Source organism: Hyposmocoma kahamanoa, unplaced genomic scaffold, assembly GCF_003589595.1.
Source record: "Hyposmocoma kahamanoa isolate Upper Pololo Valley unplaced genomic scaffold, ASM358959v1 78, whole genome shotgun sequence".
Lineage (NCBI taxonomy): Eukaryota > Metazoa > Arthropoda > Insecta > Lepidoptera > Cosmopterigidae > Hyposmocoma > Hyposmocoma kahamanoa.
The window spans coordinates 13,906,345-13,927,912 of record NW_020653945.1 but is presented as its reverse complement, the minus strand read 5'-3'; the positions used below and the strand labels follow the sequence as shown (position 1 = coordinate 13,927,912).

Here is a 21,568-nt window from a genome sequence, read left to right as displayed (position 1 = left end):
TAGGTAATGAACGCTTTTTGTTAACTCATCTTCTTTTTAAGCCCTATAACAAATAAATAGAAATGTTTATTTTTGTCCGTTGTTGTGTAATAATCAAGAGCACATCAAGTTTGACACTTAAGGTGAAAATTCAACCTTGTGCAGTTTGCGATAAGAACTAGTCAAAAGTAGCAACTTTTGACCGTTAGCAGTACCACTATTTAAATAAAATAACTAATTAAATTTTATGAAATAAAATAACCAAATAAATAACATGAAACAAATTTCTCTCAATATTATCTACCGAAAATAATGTTTGTTAACGGTACACAATATTGAGAGAATCACCCGCGGACACGAAAGTATTTTTCGAACGTCTAACAAGTTATGCAGACCTAGTACTGCTGTAGTCCCGATTGGTTGGTCGGGCTAACTAATGGATGCGCTGCCAATCCAAGCCGTTTTCTCTCAATTGTCTGGGAAAATTGAGAGTAAAACTGAGAGGCTGTGTGATCTCAGGATGGACAGTGGTCAAGGTCTGCAAAATTGCCATGACAACGTCGCGAAATCGTCAGCAGAGGTCGATTTTACCAGGACAGCATAGTTCAACAGGAAGTGTGTGCGAATACATAAGGGGATATCGCAAGGTACGGCGGGAACAGCTTCCCCCTGGTTTCCCCTCAGCTGCGCCCTCGAAGCTTCCCCACCTACATGATGGCGTAAATGATCGATCTTCAGTCATTCATGCTACCCTAGCATGGTGCACGATTTGTAAAATATTTTTGCTACTTCGGAACGGCAGGGGCTGCGCTGCTGAGGCGCTTTAATTCTATGATTTAACGGTTTGTGAGAATTACAATAAAATTGCATACTCTTATTGAGACATAATTTAATTTATTTTATAAAAACATATTATTACTTGTAACTAAGCTAAAAATACTTTAAAATTCAACGTTAAACAATAAAATATCTGGTGTAGAAGTTTAAACTTCACAAGCGCCTGTGGACGACACAGTTACTGTGCCACGGACATAGGTGACGCCATCTCTGCATTCACAGCCGTCCTTGTAAATAAAAATATAAAATTCTATATATGTACTCATAAATACCGTAAGTAAAATATAAAATTACTGAATTTATCAACTTACGAAAATATCTTCCACCGACGCACAAGCTTGATTCTGTTCATAAAACTGCACCTTCTCCAAATTATGCCTAATAATGTCTTCTGAAGGTCTTCTAACCTCCCCTGTGTTTGTTAATTTACTAATCAGACCACTGTTGTTCCTTTTTACCATTAGATTTTCCATATGCACGTTCTGCATTACATCTGGACTCCCAAAGATGGCATTTTCTAAGTATAAACAGTACTTATCTTCGTTTTTTGATATGAAATTATTATTTATATTGATGACTTCAGTTTTTTCACTAACTGGTTGATTTTCGAGGTAGTTTTGGTATGGTTCTGAATTAGGACTAACACTTGAAGACTGACTAGATTTTTTACTTTGAGATCGTTTTCTGATATATATATACATTTCTGTAAGGTATTGAAACTTGAGAAAGTATGCGATGGCGTCAGTCACACTCGCAGAGCCGCTCTTATTTTTATTGTGTTTGATGCAGAGTTTACGGGAGGGGCTGAAGCTTGACCCGTAGGAGAAACCTGAGAATACGTATTATGTAAAGTTGATAGAAGAAAAAAATATTTTTTTTATTGTTATTTGAAGATCAATACACTGAGATGAAAGTTAAAATCCCTTCATGCTCGTGGACCATCTGATTGCTTGTTCGCCTGTGTGAACTACGGACAATTATTTTTTCCCGTAGCCCACCTATAACCAACTAGCTGTACTAACTACGGGATTTAAAAAAAATCTTGAATGACCTTGTTATTAAAATATTGCCATTGCAACAGGTTAATATGACTACATAACACAGGCATTACTTGGTATTTTATTGTCTATTAATTGACAATTTGATGTTAATATTGAATGAATTATGAAATTTTTTTAAGTATAAATATATATTTTTCTAATAATTAATGTGTACTAGAAAAACAAGGAGCCTACGTGTATTTTGGATCTTTCGAAAAATTTTGTAACTCTGGGAATGGAAAACTTAAAAAAAAAATTATTTTATTAAATAAATAGCATGTAATAAACATTTTTATAAAAATTAGCCAGTTACGCATATTTTTTTAAAAACCATAATTATTATAATAGTCAACATTAAACCGTCTCAGGTGGACCACCAACAATATAAATTTGTGTCATTCTATTTTATACCTAAGAGGTGAATAACGGGAGTAAATAATTGCCCATGGTCCAGCCACGTGAACCAGTCAGCTAGTTCATAAGCACGAAGGGGTTAAAGTTAACATTGCGAAAGATGTTTATAAGTACGTACAACACGCACCGGGTAGGCCAAGTACGGCTAATGATAGTATAGGTACAATCAATTTACATAATTATATTCATGATATTCCTGTTTAAACATTCATAGAGCATTTGTTAGGTACTCACCATTTTTAGACGAACAAGAGCAAGGTGTCAGCAACGGCGAATGTTCTGCCAGCGCACTAGTTGGCGCGCTGCGAGTTCGCAAAAAGTGCTCGCTGTTCCATGTCGTGTCTGTGTATGGGATCGAGTCCGACAAAGACTCCGATTCGAGGAACTTCGACGACTCACGAAGGGAGAAGAACGTTAGCGTCAGTACTGCCTGTTGTTTGGAAAATAACATTGGGACCCTTTATTTTAGAATAAGGGACTGTAGATTGTAGCGTTAGTTTATAGCGGCTATGTTGTTGCGGCTGCTTTTGTCAAATCTGTTGTTTATTTTAGTCACTAAAGACAAATCATCATGGAAAGTTACAGAGTCGAGCAACACGTGCAAAGGATAAAAATCTATTATCAAAATGGGTCTTCCATTGAGGAAACGATGCGCGCGTTGCACCCATTTTACGATTTACGTGGTCGTCCTTCCCAGTAAGTGTTCGACGTTTGTGGACAAATTCGAGTCGACAAGTTCATCAGCCAACACCCGTACGTCGAAGAAACTCAAGATCTGCCCAAAACATCGTCGCTGTTCGTGAGAGTGTTCAGGAGAAGCCGTGGCAGTTATTACGCACGCATCATTGCCACAATAGAACACATGCAATGATAAAAATTTATTATCGAAAGGGTTTGATAATAAATTTTTAATTTAATTTAAATTAAAACTTCAATTTTTTTTGTCACATCCTTTTGATAATAAATTTTTATCATTTCCACGTGTTGCTCGACGCCGTAACTTGCCATGATAATCTTTAGTGACTGAAAAATAAACAACAGATTTGACAAAAGCAGGCTGCTTTTGTAACAATATGGCCACTATGAAAGAATGGACTGTCAAAATCTACCCGCCCTTGGTGAAAAACCCTTTATTATATATTTTATACCCCTTACTAACTTTGAATATTTATGTTATTAGTAACATTAATTTACTGCCTCTGTGGCTAAATCGTTACCATGCTGGTAACAACTACGAAATACCAATACTTTTTTATTTTTACATCATCAAGAGGCGTGACGCGACCGAGTCGTGCGCCTGATGGTAAGCTACACGTCTGTCCATAGCAGTTGCAGTGCCACTCAGAGCTTTAAATCGCAAAGATCTGAGGGGCATCGCCAATGCGCCCGTTACCCTGAGACATAAGTTGACGAATCCCATGTGCCTGCAATTTCACCACGTCTTTCGTTTAACGTGATCTGGGAAGGCGTTAGTATAGAGTATGAATAACAACAGTCATCAAATAGAAATAATAGCTTGCGATACATTATATAATATAACTATAGCTGTATTGTAAATCGCCTGTTGGAGTATATTATAGGAACATACCATAGTAAAGCAAGCAGCGGCGCACAATGTAGCGCACAAGGGGAACCCGTATTGCTGTGCCAATGCTCCACCCAAGGCTGGTCCCAATACCTCGCCAAGCGAGTAGCAGCATGACCACACGCCGGCCACGGCGCTGTATGTTGCTAGCGCCTCAGGGCAACCGCCTTCGTAACTAAGGAGGGTAGACATTACAATAATAAATCTGTCCAAAAACTACATAGGTATTTTTGAGCGTGCTCTGTAAAGCGAGTTATAACTATTGTCCACCATGCCGATAATCTAATGCGGGACTTTCAGAAAGGTTTTGCTGATTTTCTCGCCTTTATAAAGGAGAGTGTGTTGAAACGGATTTATAAGGCGAGAGTGAGCGGGCAAATTGGTAAGGGCTAACCAAGGCGAACGATCATGATATAATTGAGTACGTCCCATACAAAGACCTGTCCCTCTATCACGAGATTACAGTAACAGCTATCGCTAGCGATCGCGTAGAATGTTTGTAGGTGTATAAAATGTTGTTTCTTCTTGTGACCGCTAGGGGCACTGTATAATTTGTCTTACATAATCCCAGTGACCAAAGTTCGTACAATTACATCTATTCTAAACCCAAGTGCAGCGATGCAATCACGCGTTTGTATCGATGCAGTCGCGCGCTTGCATCGCGTCTGCATCGCTGCTTAAAATCGCGCGCGCGTATCTAAGGTTAGACAATTAGCGACAGCATCGCGTTTGCATCGCTGCTAAAAGTCGCCGTTTGTAGTCGTTCTTACAGGTGGAATAATTTCTTCAAATTTAAATGGGACTAATACTGAGGTAACCTCTTTCCAACAAAAAAAGAATCATCAAAATCGGTTCACAAATGCCAGAATAGTAAAAATATAGTCAAATTGAGAATCTCCTCCTTTTTTGAAGTCGGTTAAAATAGTGAGAAACTGTCACAGTAAATTTGCGGTAGAGGCATAGCTCAAAAGTATCCTAACCGATGAGCAAGTATGAAAGCACTGATGCGTGTTGATGTGGCGAAAGGTGTGTATCAGTATCGTAGCAAGTGAAAGACTGTTTCTCTGTTTTTGTTCACCACAACGGGAAAAGGGCATGAAGTGTTATATGATGTATGTTTAAGTGATAATATATCTACTCTAATTAAAATTGTACGCGTTTCAATAAGAGTAACTAGTGCAGGCTGTAGAACTGCACTCTCCTGGATGGAAGAGACAACAGATCCAATAAGAGATAGGTACTTAAATATAAACAGTGGGTTATATAAAAAATATATAGGGTTTTTTGTATCATAAGAAAAATAAAACAATCTACACTTACATAGAACTAGTCAGGACCCCTTGGAAAGTGGGCAACAAAGTGAGAGCCACGGAAATTCCGAGGATGGAGAGTGCCACTAGATCTAACCATAGATCGCTGAAAACACATTGTATACAGATAATGCCGAAGCATATATTTGTACAAAAAATCAATAAATCAATAATTTCAGTAATGTTAAACAAATGTAGGACGTAAGGTAACAAGGAACAGTCAACAGCACATCAACACAGATCAAGATCCGTCAATGTGTAGCTTGATGTGCTGCCGTCTGTAATTAGCAGCAATTCAAGCTACACATTGACGGATCTTGTTCCGTTGCACTGGAGGCGATATTAGTACAAAATAAAGTGTAAAAATGACTGTACACAGATTTGGGCTTAGTCACGCTTTGGAATTTTCAAGAATTTATTTCCTCCACTGAAGACTAAAACTCGACGACTCAAGATTTAACTCTTGGAGCGAATTTTAGGATCTAAAATGAAAATATTCGCTAAGAACTTAGTACAAACAAGCAGGGTCGTATAGTTCAGAAGAAACTGGCCAGATGGCGCTTAATGTTCTAGAATAAAAATTCATATGACTTAATCACATTTTTTCTTAGTGATATGGTGATAGATAATAAAATACTGGTGATATGTTTGAGGAATAGGTTTGTTATATTATATGTATAGTATTGTAAAGTACTCCGAGTGATCTTATTTTAACAAATATGTTAAATTCACTTTTATATAGTAATGAATAATGAAAAACCATTTTTTTAAGTAAATTTCATTAAACTTCAAAGTCTATGACATATTTTGCTGTTTGTTGTTTTTTTTTTATGGAAACAAATTCAGTACGCTCATATCACGTGAATTTTATTTTACCAATTTATTTAAAGAACTTTAATATAAACACAACAAATATAAAGAACTATTAAATTATTCCAATTCAGTATACCAGCCCCCGTAGCAAGGCTATATAGTCGCATAGTATATAGTCGCGACGCGCGCGATAAAATTGAAATAAGCACGCGCTATTGTCTGTTTCCACAGACATATATCTAGATAGTCGCCGCAAGTACAGCAATTTGTATTAAAACCAGGCGTGTCACATTTTTTGTACCCACTATGACGTCACAAGAACTATTTAGGGATGGAAACCTCCTTCCGCTCGCTCTAAATCGATTGATTGAACGAAATACGCGTAAACACGCGTATTTCATTCAATTAATGGATTTTAAATAGAATAATTTTTGTTCAAGTTTTTTTTACAAGTAGTCGTAATATTAATATAGTAGAAAAATACTAGAACAAGATATTTAAGTCCTATATTTTACTTGTGTTAAAAAAATATGATTACTTAAAAAAATAAGACTCTAATTTTTAATCGACCTCAAGTATTAAAATTATTGTCCTTCCAATAAAATGAGCTTATTTTATGACATCTTTTTGTAATAGAAGATCTTATCGATTAACGCAAATAATTTATTTATTTATTCGTGGAAAACCAACAGCTTAACAACAAATTAAAAACATCAACAAATACATTACAGCCAATTAAAGGTTTTCGCTTATAATAACATAATGACTAAACAATGAGCACTTAGACAGTGGTCACAGCAAATAAAATTATAATATAATAAGTAAGGTAAGTGATCCGGACCTGCAGATTTACTTGGATCGAGTTTGCGTAATAATGAAAACGCACGTCAATATATGAACTTGCGACTGCCTTAATTAATTTTACTAGATGGTCTTCTGTTGGCAATTGATCAAATTGATGAATGGCAAGACAAATGAAAATGTTAGTGCTGACAAAATATGGTAAAATCTTATTAATCAGAAGAGATTTACTTAATGACAGCCTCGTGTGAAATTTTTGTGATTTGTTTATAATTTCTCGGATTTATAATTTCTCGGATTTCTAACTCTGCTACTCTTCATATTTTGATAGCATCTTAGGTGGGATAAACTAGACCACTTTCGTCCTCGAAAGCAACGAACTCATGCGTATGACCAACTCCAGGATTTTGTAAAGACAGCGCACTGTTAATTCTTTGCATTATATATTTTTTTGTATTACTCGTACTACATATCCGGCGATGTATGAAGTTATTTGCTCACTATATTCGGATATTCGAGGCAACGTGCTGCAAAAATTATCGAAATTACAGATACTACTGATAAAAGATACTACAAAACTAAAAAAAAACGAACGTTAGAACAAAAGAGTTATAGAATATTTTTATAATATTGCTAAGGTCATAGCAATTTTCGTCCCTTTGTTTTCAAAATCGATTAGAATCGAGAACAGTGTTGCTTAACATTATACATCACTATTTTATTTTATTATTATATTTGGCCAAAAAAAATGTACAAGCAGCCGTACCGCGAAACTGAATGCATTATACAAAAGTGCGTTCGTTCGATATTTATGGCGTATTAACAAAGGATCACTAATATATTGCACCAAGTAAAAGCCGCACTGTATTACAAACAAGAGGCAAATACTCTGTTGCATATTTGTTTTCTCGAAATTCATGCAAAATCAAAACAATTGTTTTTAAATTAAATTACGCATCTTCTGGTTACAAAATCATTTGCCCGTGGAAGGAAACGTGCCTGATTACGCGTTTACCCACAGTTATGGTGCTTTTGAAGTTTATAATGGCACGATTATGCATTTTCGCATTTTCGAATGGTGTTTGTTCTGAAGTGTAGCAGCGCGGCAAGTAAGTGAATTTCACTTACTTTGGGCACGCGAAGTACGCACATCTAGATATATGTCTGTGGCTGTCTCAATTAGATCTAATATTAGGGGTTAAAGTATGAAATTGCCGTTTTATTGCAATAGGTTCTTTGAATTTTCATAGAATCTTCATGGTTTGAGGTTTTCGAATGAAACTTTTTTCAAATGGTTTCTGTGATTTTTTTTTTTAAATTTGAAACATTTGAATATCGACTTTCAATTGTTTTTGTTATTCAATTTAGACAAGAAAGATGTATACTGCGAAAATTCGAGTGATTTTTGAATACGAGTTCCGACGCGGAACTAATGCGGCAGAAACAGCCCGCAATATCAATGCTGCGTTTGGAGAGGGGTCTACTAATGAACGCACCGTGCGATTTTGGTTTAAACGCTTTCGTGATGGAAATTTCGACTTAAAGAACGAGCCACGAGGAAGACCGCCCACACTGGTGAATAACGATGAATTAAGAGAGATAGTGGAAGCCGATCCTAGTCAAACTACCCAGGAATTAGCGGCATGGTTTAACGTTACCTTACCCACAATATTGACTCACTTGCGTCAAATCAATAAAATAAAAAAATACGGAAAATGGGTGCCTCATGATTTGACTGATCTGCAGAAAGAAACGCGTGTTGAAACTTGTGTTGCCTTGTTGAACCGGTACAGAAATGAAGGAATATTGGATCGAATTGTTACATGTGATGAAAAGTGGATTCTTTATGATAACCGGGAAAGAAAAATGCAATGGCTGACCCCAGGTCAAATGCCACAACAGTGTCCTAAAGCAAAACTTACCAATAAAAAGGTAATGGTAACTGTTTGGTGGTCTCAGCATGGTGTTATTCACTATAGTTTTCTCCGATCTGGTCAAGCAATAACGGCAGATGTCTATTGTGCCGAACTCCGAACCATGTTGACAAAACTAGCAGTAAAACAGCCCCGACTCATGAATCGATCTTCACCATTATTGCTCCACGACAACGCGAGACCTCACACAGCACGAGAAACCATTTTGACCCTTCAGGAACTGCAGTTAGAAACCATTCGTCATCCTCCGTATTCACCAGACCTTGCTCCAACGGACTACCATTTTTTTCGTGATTTGGACAATTATCTACGTGACAAGAAGTTTTCTTCCCAGGAGGCAGTACAAAATGCTTTCACACAGTTTGTGCAGTCTAGATCGTCGGAGTTCTATCGCAAAGGCATTAATAACCTTCCCATTAGATGGCAGCAATGTATAGATAATAATGGCAACTATTTCGATTAAATAAATTTGTTAAAAATTTAAAAAATAAACAATTTAGATTTTCAGTACAAATCGGCAATTTCATACTTTAACCCCTATTATATATAGCCCATAGCGCGCTCTTATTTCAAATTATCGCGCGCGCTGCGACTATCATGCGTAGCCATGCTACGGGGGCAGATGAAGCAATAAATGATAAATGTTGCAAAATAAATAATTATTAATTATTTCCCCATGGTTTTAGATATTCCGGTAAATATACACCGGATCTTCTACATTTGCCTTATTACCGCAATTAGAACTGTACAACGATTAGAAGTCTTACCTGGGCAGTCCAGGAATGAATGGACACGGACCCAGCAGTAGAAGCCCTACCGAAGATAAGAAAAGACCCCACACCATCATACACCAGTGATTGTGGACGCTGAAATAAACATGTGACACATTCATTGTTACAGGTATATTTAATAGTAGTGATGATAAAATAGTAAATATTCGAACGTAAAACTGCGAAGGCATATATGAAACCAAATTACTTGACTTTGGAAACAATGTTCCGTGTTGAAAAAAGTAAGTTTACACAAAAATATTATAAAATTATAACTTTGTTTTTGAGGATTTGCTTTTAGTTCAGGGGCTATAAAATCTACAGTGTCAAAAATGATTGCTCTTTGTTGCGATACCAAATTACGAACAAGTCGTGCGTCTGGCGGTAAGCGACACGCCTGTCCGTAACAGTTGCAGTGCTGCTCAGAGTTTTAAATCACGAAGATCTGAGGGGCACTGCCACTGCGTCCGTTACCGTTGTTTTTATACCGGTTAACAGCCAGACTGTGCACCAGGTGCAAAGTTGCGATACTGAAGTGTCCGAAATACAGCAAATACGACGTATCTCTTACTATGACTTTAGTAGCAGAAGAACTCCTTGTGAAAGAGTTCATCCACGGAAATATTGTCACCATACCTATTTCTGATGCTAAGCATTAATGCACGCATAACCGCGTTCCGGTTTTGAAGTGTGAGAGTGCTGGTAACTACAAGCACATAGTGGCGGATTTGCCCTAAGGCCTAGTATTCACGGGCCTAGGGCGGGCAGATTTTAGGGGCGGCTAATCGTGACCAAAAATTCACTGATGATATTTTCACAAGAAATAACTCAAAGTACCTAAATATTCCAAAGGCTCACGAACATTATGGCCGCACTGCACCGGATCGTATAACAATAATCTTCCTAAATCACTTTCGTACATTTTATGTATCAAATATAGATATATGTCACATATCTATATTGTACTGTATAAATCACTACATCACTACGTCTGTCTGTCTGATCGCGATAAACTCAAAATCAAATGAGCGGATGCTGGTACTGACTACATGATCTGGGGTCTTGGGCGGCCAAAACTGCAAATCCGCCACTGCAAGTACATGAGACTTATCAGCTTTATTTCTCAAGGTGATGAGCGGGGTGGGAGTGCCCCTCAGGTTTTTGCGATTTAAAGCTCTCATTGGTACTGTAAATGCTATGAGTAGATGTGTCACTTACCAGCAGACGACTTGACAACATGACTTGTTCGTACCGTCACTAGATTTAAAAAAGTAAGAGTTAAATAAACTTACCGGTCCGCCACCCATCCCCAAATAGGACTAAAGATTCCGTACAGACTCGAGAACAATAAAAATATCAAGCCTATTTGATTAGTCGATAGCCCGAATTGTCGTAAGTGGGGCTCCAGGGTAGGGTCCAAGAACGCCCAAGTGTTGGACACGATGACTATAACAAGCCCGGTAATTATTATTGATGGGATCTTGAAAAGACGTAGAATCGAACCAGTTTTTGAGCCGGATACGTATTCTGAAAAGAATTAAACGATGTTCTAAAAGCGCTGTCGGCCACTCGACACTCAAAAAAACTTGTTAAAATTGGCAATATCGTCGCCTTACTTTCTCAATTACTGAAATGCAAAAAATGAATGTGAAAAAAATTATACATTCAAATTTTGCAGGTCGATTTCACATCACATTACCTTCATATTTACACATTGGACCTATTCTTAAAGTTGTTAAGAAATTTAAAAAAAATATTTTTTTATTAATTTTGCCATCTCCTGAACAATCACTGTTTATAAGATACGAGTTTGAGAAAGTGAGGCATCGATATTCTAATAGCCATTTAAAAAAAAATAATAACCCGGAAAACTTAGCGTAATGAAACTAAACTAAGTACACTCAAAAAGTCTTTATTTTTTGAATATTAAAGTATATTATTAAAATTATTAAAGCAGACGTAAATCAATACTAACCTTCACAGTCTATTAATAGGAAATAGTTGATGGGAACGGTCAACACCATTACAATACCAAGACCATAAAATGGTAAACCGAAGCCCCCGATCTACCTGAAACATTTTATAACGTTAAAATGCTTTAAAAATCACATCCCTTGTATGAACCTTTGCCTAGTAATCAAATAAAGTCTATGAGCACATTATTTAATTTTCATTTAAATTCATTAATTACACTTTAGCGATTTCATCAAAGGTATCGGGACCCTCTGTAATGTTTAAATTTAATTTACTGTTGCATTTGTGACGTATCAGGCCATCAAAAAAATTAAACTAGAAAATTCCACGGAATTCGGAGTAAATTTATGTCAATTACAGAGTAAAACCAATTTAAAAATGTTTGTTTTCTAAATCCCCACCCATCCAAGTAGTCACCTCTCATTACAGCAACTCTGGGTGCTATACCAATGAGACTAAATGAACTACTCTTAGTTAGACTCTAAGGGTCGTATTCCAGAACTCTACTCAATGCTCAAGTCAGGATTTGAGCAGACTTGAGCATGATTTCAAGCACTGGAAATACGACCCTAATGGCAAGGAGTTGAGTATGATTTCTAGTGCTTTGAATCATACTCAAGTCCTGACTTGAGCATTGAGTAGAGTTCTAGAATACGACCCTTAGTAACCTCTCTAGCTTACACACGTTTATTAATGATTCAACACATTGACTTACAATATTCAACATAAGCGAGTGCATCAATGCAGGAGCGCGTTTGCATCGATACAATCGCGCGTTTGCATCAATGCAACCGCCCATCTATTAATCGCTAATGTCGCGATGCAATCGCGTGTTACGCTGCTGCAAGTAGCCGTATGTCACCGCTCTATGAGACAAAAATCAAATGCCAAATCACTATTTAAGCAGCAATTCGTACCGAATACAGTAATCCTCCAATAGCAGGGCCAACAGACATGCCAAGGCCAACAAATGTCTCCAAAATGCCAAGCACAGAGCCAATGCTGTCCGGAAAGGCATTCACGACGAACACATAGCTCGCCGTAGAGTATGCGCTCGCGCCTAGAGCTTCTAGTCCTCGCACTACGAAACACAGTGTTGTGAATGTCGCTGTGTTATCTATTAAAGCTAAGAAGCTGGAAATAATAATAATATTACTTGACAAGTACCAATATTAATCATATTTGTTGAATGACATAAAGGAATTTTAATGTAATTAATTAGGTACCTATGGTATATTAAATTATTAAAATAGTTTAACGAACAAAATGACAACCTAATAAGTAGCATAAAGTAATAAGACAAATATGGTAACTACACACAAACCTAGCAGCGAGACTTGTATGTGTGCGCGACAGTCGCGTGTCATGTACTGACGCATACATTCGCATAAACTCGCGATGCGTTCGCGTTGCATAGCGCTGTCTGGTCCTACCACGTGCCTTTCATATATACGGACAAATTGTGCGTCCATACACGGTGCGGCGAACGTGCAGACACTAAGCCGCACTGGTACGTTTGTGTGGAGTTATCATACTTGTCTTATTATACTATGCTAACAGAGACTAGCTCTAGCCTATAATTAGTCAATTGCTCAAAATTGGGACTAAAAAAGACGATTTTCCATAATTCAGTTTGGTGAATTAAGCAAACTATCTATTAGGAGGAGCTTGGTCCGTTTGCTATATTTATTCTTTAAATAGTCATGAAGAGTGCAATAGTTCTCTTAAGTACCTACCTAAACGAGAACATCATGGCGTTGTAATTTGCTTGAAGAAATTATTTGTGGTCGCCATTGAGGTCAATGGTGGTCACACATGAAAGACTAATGTAAAAAAGATATACAGTTCTGAGCACAAAGTCCTTTCGGCAATATTAGGTACTTATATCCAATAAACTGCTAATCCAAATGACTGTTACTTATGTATGGACTTAGATCACATACATTATTTCGGATCGAAGGTGTATTCCAACTACCTTCCAACTGTAATATGTATAGGTGTTGGAATGCTGTTCTTAATAGTTAGCAAAATGTTCTCAGTAGCGGACAGAGCGAACTGCCTCCATGGCCGGACGGTTACAATACTGGACTGTAACGCGGAAGTCCCGGGTTCGAATCCCAGTCCGGGACAAATATTTGTATGGTCAACATTTATTTCTCTCGTTAGTTAGGTGTTATTTGTGGTTGTGTAAGTGTGTGTCTATGGCACCCGCGATATAGGGTTTCCAAAACATATTTGTACACCGCCGCCGTGTATACTATACCGTTTGTGTAGTTGTCTTAAGGTTACATATAATTAATTGCACAATACAGATAGTCATGTGGCTATGCGTACTATGATTTAGTCTTGTATTACTACAAGAAAATATAGTGACAATAGTTACCCAAATATAACATTGCACGCCCCTGCTACGAACATACCAGCAGTAAAGAGAAACTTGGCACCCACCACTGGCAACTAAAACAAGCAAACAAATGATTAAAATATAGTGTTTCTTTCGGTATTTATTCTGATCTTTCATTAAATGTAATGTTGTAATACGTGCAAAATAAACGTTACACTCGTTAGTTTATTTGCTAGTTCATAAAATTTTATAACTATTAGGTATATATCCAAACATTTGCTTGCAGTTTCATATTTTCTGAATAAACACAGTTCATATTACAATATTAGTTAATTACGTCTTTCCGATTATATAACCCAAATAACAAATATGAACAAGCTTAATGATTAAGATTTGAAAATCTCACTATTTCAACTTTATTGAATAACTTACTGTACAATTTAATTTATAAAATTTCTAATTATCATTGTCACTGATGTGGATATATTAAGCTTCTAAAAAATACGTAGAAACGCAAATATGTTTATTTATATGTTTACTTTTTTATTAAAAGAATGGTTGATAGAATGTTATGATACAGGCGTGTTCCAGTTAACAACAAGGGCGAACAAAAAGTTTTCGATTATTTGTAAATATAATATAGCAGAAGATCGTTTATTGGACAACTTACTTACACACTAGCAATATACCGTTGCTAGGCTGCGTCTCCTTTTTTCAAAACATGTATTTTAAGTATTGTGTGTGTAGGAATATACACTCCCGGACACATATTTCGAGCCACTTTGCATTTTATTATTTAGTATATATATTTTTAATACTAAATGCCCTAAGCTTAAAAAATATGTCTGATGATCAACGACTATTAATGCAATTTTGAAGCTGGTTTACTAAACGTCATTTCCGTATATCCTTGTTGAAAATTTGATTTTGTGAAACCAGGGAAAAACGAGTTCAAGTCTTGAATTCACCTTTGTCAAATTAAACTCTAGTAAAGAAATTTTAAAGAAAACAGCAGCTTATCGGAAAAAATTGTCTATTCAGTAACTTGTATTGCCTCCAAGAGCGTTGACAACGGCCGTCATGCGATTTGGCATAGAATTTATTAACGTCAATATGAAGTGCTGTGGAATGTTCTCCCATTCTTCCTCAATGGCAACTTTCAACTCCGATAAGGTTTGCGGGGCTGGGTGGTGAGCTCGAACACACCTCTTTAGTTCGTTCCATAAATGTTCTATTGGGTTCATATCCGGGCTTCGTGCTGGCCATTGCATTGTAGTAATACCGACGTCGTGAAGGTATTCCGTGAAGACTCTTGCAGTATGTGCTCTTGCGTTGTCATGCATGAGAATAAAATCTCGGCCTACAAAGCCAGCATATGACATTACATGAATTTCGAGGCACTGGCGAATGTATCTGTCGGCATTAAATGGTGGCCGCCGCGGCCCCGTCATAACCACTAGCGCAGTTTTGCCTTCGGTGGACATTCCTCCCCAGACTGTCCATGAACCCCCGCCACAGCTCACTTTCTCTTCAATGCAACACTGCAAAAAACGCTCTCCTTGTCTTCGGTAGACCTTGTTCCTTTCATCAGTACCAAAGACCATAATCTTAGCTTCATCAGTGAAGAGTACCTGGCTCCACTGACGTGGAGTCCAATGCAAATGTTCTCGTGCAAATTGGAGTCGCGCCATTCGATGAGCTCGTGTCAATTTGGGCCCGTTTGCTGGCTTATGTGAAGTTAGACCACGTTTCTTAAGTCTCCTTCTCACATTCTAGCGCTAACAGCCACTCCATAAAAGTCTCGAAGCTGTTCTTGGATCTGTACTGAAGTCAGTTGACGATTTCGTGAGCTCGTCGTGAAGATAAATCGATCTTGCCTTTCCGTTGTCACTCGAAATCGTGGTCTTCCTTGACGGCGAACATAGCGGCCAGTCTCTAAGTACCGATAGTTATAACCTTTCAACAGCGGAACGACTGAAATGCAGTTGTGTACTTACATTACGCTGACTAAGTCCTGACTGCAAAAGTGCCACAGCTTGTGCGGTTTCTTCAGGCGCAGTGTTCGTAATTTCTTCGAGAAATTTGGTTAAATTTAGAGGAAAGACAATGTAATACTTCTTTATTGTTAAATAAAACAATTAAATAAAAAAATATTCAAATTATTTCGTTTTGACTTGCGCCTTACGCTCCCTTATTTCTTTAAAAACAATGATGAATCACAACTTTTCTCCGTTTTTCAATATGTAAATATTTATATCTAACACCCCCGCTTTTATTCTTGAACAATCTCTCTCCATCCTAAGTTGTCTGGAAGAAATCGCTGTAAGCGATAATACCGCCAATTATTATCCTGCTAATGTGTTTAATTTTTGTCCTGTAATCTTTCTATGTATGTGGTGCTAACAATAATGAATTTTCTATCTATCTATATACTTAGTTAACACGGTCTTCTGTATTAACCACAATTATTTCTCGTGGGAAAACTCTATAATACTGGAGAAAGGTTGATTACTTTGTTAGTGTTCATTATAGAGACAAATAAGATTAGGTATGTTACTCGTATAATGTGTTCTTCTGTTGCACATACCTACAGGTAATTGTTTTTATATTATTGGCAGTTATTTCTTGTAGCAGTAGAGCTCCTTGCGAAAGAGTTTGTCCAGGGTAGTACTGCACCTTACCTATTTCTGCCGCCAAGCAGTAATGACTGTGGTCCGGTTTTGAAGGGTAAGGGTACTGGTGCAATCAGAGGCACATGAGACTTGTCAACTTATGTGCACCTCAGATCTTTGCAGCTTACAGCTCTGAGTGGCACTGCAACTGTTATGGACTGGCGTGTAGCTTACCATCAGGCTTTACGACTTGTTCTTCCCGTCACTTGATGTTATAAAAAAAATCTCTTCCAAACATAACTGATTACGACACCTTGCAGGTTATATACGTACACAATGTATATGTCTTTTGACAAGTGCAATGGGTACATAATATACATTTATAATTATGTAAATAAGAACTAAACAGTACAAAATATCTATTACTTAACCACATACTTATTGTAAGGTCTAGGTTAGGTTGAGATAGATAGACTAAGGCATTAAAAATAAGTAGAAAATAAAGGTACTTACGAATTTTCCAAACAGTGGAGAAGTTATAAACATGACAATAGCATAGAAACTGAACACCAATCCGCAGACTGTGTCTGAAAGGCCCTTCAAACTTGCTTCGCGAGGGAAGAAGGGCGCCATGATGCTCATAGAGCAGAAGCTCATGAAGTCCACCAGCGCGAGGGACACGAGGGTCATTCTCTGCCGGCGGGACAAATGGCGCACGGCGCCGGGACGGAGCCGAGTTTGAGTACGGACCAATCTGTATAAATACCGGTGAACTTTAAACATATAACTGTAAGGTTACAACATGCACTTAGAATTAGCAAAGTCAGTATAATATTTTATGTTAATATCCGTTTAATGCACAAGTCTATTTATCAAGTAACCAGCTGGACAAACGGAGCCCCTGCTCGATTATTAAGACGATAGGTGGAGGCTGATTGATGGGGTGGTCAAGTCGGACGTCCAATCGGTCGACTGAAGGCAGCCAATTCGGAAGTATTTTACAGCGATAAGTGAAAGTTTATAATATAATAGCAAGTGTTATCATGGTATTTGGCAAAAAAGGATTTAGCCTTGAAATAAGATAGACCTGACTAAGTGAATAGATAAGTCACGGTGTTAGGTGACCTTCGTCCCACCAGTAGTTCTATTATTAAATAATATTTAATATTTAAATAAGATAGAACTAGTGGGAAAAAAATAATTCCAAGTAGTTATATTGGCTTATTTCTATTTTTTATATCAGGTACCTCTTTTTAAAATTATTTTATAGTTAATTTAGGTATTTTTTTATCTGCACCTTAACGGTCCTCCGAAATCGTTGAGGAATTTTATCGTTTAAAATATTTTTGTATTTTGATAATGAATTCTCGCGGAAAAGTGTCAGAAAATTAAACTATTGAAGAAAATGAAAATTACAATCTAAGATCTAGCAGTATGGCCAATTAGACGTTTGACGTGTACCGAAGGACGAGAATTTTTACTACAACACCACTCGTATACATATTTAAAATTAGAATTTTTATATATTAAAGAAATATTCTCATATTTCAATAGACATGATCGGAATGATCTTTTTCATGAATGAGCGATAAAAACTTAAAAAAATACCCGACTTTAACTCCTTTTTATTGGTTAACGAGTTTCATAGTGTAGAGGAATTTCTTTCGAAGAAATTTTAAGGATTCGCTCTGGACCTTTTGGAGGGAAAAGTGTCGTTTTTATTTTGACTTTCAATTATTTTGTGAAATCTAGTTTAAAGTGGAATAGGATAGTGCTATTGTGCCTTAATCGAATATTAAAACGCGAAATTATACGAATCTCGAACTAAAATACCCATATCGGCCCGTTTTAAGGAATCGAGTCAATCCAAACACGCCGCCTCAAATTGCCTATCCTCTTTATGGCGGCCATATTTACAGAAACATAATTAAACTTCATGTATGGCTTTGCCAAAGCTTTAATAAATTAAAAAAAAAAATAATTTTGTTTTTTTTTGATGTCGTTGTATTTCCACAATATTTTGTTTATTTATATTTTTTTAATTGTGCTATTTTGTTTTAAGCACCTACTGATTGTTTTCCAGGTAACTCATGACCATGGAGAGTGTTATCGTTCCGAAGTATAGGGAAGATAAAATGAAGTCATACCGTGTCGTGGTAAAAATTCTGGAACTAGATCTATTCATTTATTATATGAGTGCCTGCATGAAAATTATAATAACTTCAATTGCCGCAAGTCACAGTGGTTCACAATGATTCTTGTAATTGTTCTTGTGCATCACAAATAATTTTAACTTTTTATATAAAAAACTAACTCAAAAGCTTATGAAATTACATCTATTTATCAAGTTTTATTGAAATCGGTTAACGAAAAATGGGTGAAATTCAATAAACCGGATTCGTCCCCTAATTTGCCACCCTTAGAGGTGTAATGTATTATTAAAATTTGAATGGGACCGCTCCTGAAGTACCCCCTTACCAACAAAAAAAGGATCATCGAAATCAGCTTACAATTGCCGGAGAAATCGCGAAACATAGACTACAAAAATACAGTCAAATCGAGAACCTTCTCCTTTTTTGAAGTCGGTTAAAAATTGTGAACTAATTTACGGGGTCGCTAGCGACGACGACTGTCACAGTAAACTTGTAGTACAGGTCAAGAGTATCCTAACCGACGAGCATTGTATAAAGGCACTGATGCGTGTTGATGTGGCGAAAGATGTGTGTCAGTATCGCAGCAAGTGGAAGACTGTTTCTCGGTCTCGGTCTATCACAATGGGAAAGGGGCGTGAAATGAATTATATGATGTATGTTTAAATGAATATTTATTATGACATCTACTCTAACTAAAATTGTACGCGTTTCAATAAGAGCAAATGGTGCTGCTCTATAGTCCATTTGTTCAGGTACTTAACTAAATGTAAACAATCTTGAGAAGTCTATTTAATGAAATATTCCTTTATGAAATGATTTTTACTTAGCTTCACATGAAATTACATGCCTATTTTTATACCTATTGATTTGTAAAATATATGTTTCAATAAAAAGATGTATCAAGATTGTTTACATTTAGTTAAGTATCTAAACAAATGGACTATATAACCTGCACCCTCCTGGACGGTAGAGACATCAGATCTTTCCTTTAGATAAGAAGATAGCTTTTTTTGAAGTCGGTTAAGAAATAAACGTATCTGTTTATTTGTTTTACGTTTCACTTCTCTAAGGTTTTGTTCAATGTTTGCATTGATAGAGTCCGCCATTTATTCGTAAGTGTTTAGTGTTTTTACTACTATAGGTATTGTACTCAGCGCACTATAATCAATTCGCGACACGTGTATTATGAAGATAACGATATCAGTAAATGAATTACAGACAAATTTATTTGTTATAGATACGTCTATTAACTAGAATCATAGGATATCAATGAAGTTTATATTTATATCTACGTTATAATAACATTTAAATGTGTTAATGGATTTCTATCTTCCAAGCGATTTTAATTCAAATCAAATCAAAATAATCTACATTTCATAGGTAACCATTATTACACTTGAAATCGTCACATTGGTTAAAGTCTACCGCTCAATCGTAAGGCAGATTCGCCTGAGAAGAATGAGCAAGAAACTCTAGGGGCTCTTTGTTAATAACATTTGTACACATTCAACATTTACAATATATATTTTTTTTGTTTTCTAACATCAGAGATCGAGATTACCTCCATGAGCTAAACGGGTTACTACCACGGATTTTTGTCATCCAAGTACGCGGAAGTTGTATAACCTTTAGTATAAAGTTTTTGTTTCACTACAGTTTTAAACCTCTTGTATACATTGCCCCTTAAACGAATTTGTGACTTTGTGAAGACGACTATCAAGAACAGCTAGTTTATTTTTATTCCTCGTATTAATGTCATAAGTAAGCAATTTACACTTGAAATGGCCATATTGATCTACCATTCAATCATAGGCAGATTCTCATGAGAATAATATGTAAGAAAGTCTAAGGGTTGCGCTTTGTAAACAAACATTGGTACACATTTCTCATTTACAATTTACAAAGAAGGTTCACTAACTAAATAACACTTACAAGTTTTTTAGCTTGGGAGTAGACGGGTTCATCTGTTTAGATGACTAATGTAAGACCAATATTACAACATGATGAAATCTATATTTTAATACGATTAACTATTGAACCCTTTTGAAGAAATAAATGATAGGATATTATTATAGGTCTCGCTGGTCAACAATATTGTATCAGGTATTTCGTTAGAATTCCGAAAATGCACTACTAAGACAATACGTGAAGTCACCATTATACTGAATTATTAGTCTCAAAGAAGCATCTTTCTACTAATATACAGTATCAAGTTGTTTGACAAATTAACACCTTATTTGTCGTCGTTGTATGATAGCATTGTATCGTATTTTCAAGGAAAAACTGTTTCACATTTTTGTGAAGAAGTAACGGCGTGATGCATAAGGTTATTGCTGATAACGCAATGATCTTACAGAATATATACGTGTCACGGCTCAGCATAGGGTCTCAAAGGTCATTGCATGACTATTTTGGTAGCTTATCTTTAGGGACATAGATCATTATTATGTGGTTGTGAATGGAAACGAAAACCTAAAAGATACACAGAGTTACAGTATTTGAGTTATAAAAAAATAAGCACTTACCGTTCCCTCAGTATTCTTATCTCCGAGCTAACATCATCAGGTGGTAGTCCCGACCACGACTGCACCCGTCTTAGTCTGCCATTACCGGAATCGAGCAAGCCTCGTCTTCCGCCCCACGTGGCTGCGAACTCCTCTTGGGTTGAAGTCTTCATCATTTTAGCATCAAAAACAATCGTATTATAAGAAGGAACTCTGTTCGAATCACTGCCAGTCCGTTCATCTAATAATAATCTTGTACTTTCTGATATATCCTCGTCTTTATTCATATTGTTTTTATTGTTAGATTTTAAGCGAAGGATACGTGCGTCCTGCAGGACTCTACACATGGAACTTACTAGATTTTGTTCAAATTATGTTAATAAATAAACACCATGTTATCGAATGTACACAGTCGGCGCCCGCGCAGGCGGCAGCGGTTGCGCGTATCAATATCTGTCAATATCTTATCAGTGTAAATAAAACTTTCCTCAACACTTG

At 36.6% G+C, this 21,568-nt stretch overlaps 1 protein-coding gene across 1 annotated transcript; it reads right to left on the bottom strand.

Annotated features, from left to right (window-relative positions):
- Positions 1-1,118: 1,118 nt before the first annotated feature.
- LOC113233375 (MFS-type transporter SLC18B1-like) lies at positions 1,119-21,519 on the bottom strand. Its single transcript, XM_026468498.1, has 11 exons — positions 21,092-21,519; positions 16,927-17,167; positions 13,841-13,914; positions 12,375-12,591; positions 11,459-11,549; positions 10,776-11,010; positions 9,481-9,579; positions 5,176-5,271; positions 3,859-4,030; positions 2,505-2,700; positions 1,119-1,645 (listed from the first exon to the last, which is right to left on the bottom strand). Exons 1-11 carry the CDS (start codon positions 21,415-21,417, stop codon positions 1,119-1,121), a joined length of 2,274 nt encoding a protein of 757 aa, XP_026324283.1. The 5' UTR covers positions 21,418-21,519.
- Between the last annotated feature and the right edge of the window lie 49 nt (positions 21,520-21,568).

Bases quoted from the DNA above. Each gene is read 5' to 3' on its own strand.
- LOC113233375 (XM_026468498.1), bottom strand. From the start codon at position 21,417: ATGTGTAGAGTCCTGCAGGACGCACGTATCCTTCGCTTAAAATCTAAC. The intron at 13,915-16,926 runs GTAAGTACCTTT...TGCTTGTTTTAG, and splicing joins CTCCACTGTTTGGAAAATTC to TTGCCAGTGGTGGGTGCCAA. The intron at 11,550-12,374 runs GTACGAATTGCT...TGTTTCAGGTAG, and splicing joins TTGGAGGATTACTGTATTCG to ATCGGGGGCTTCGGTTTACC.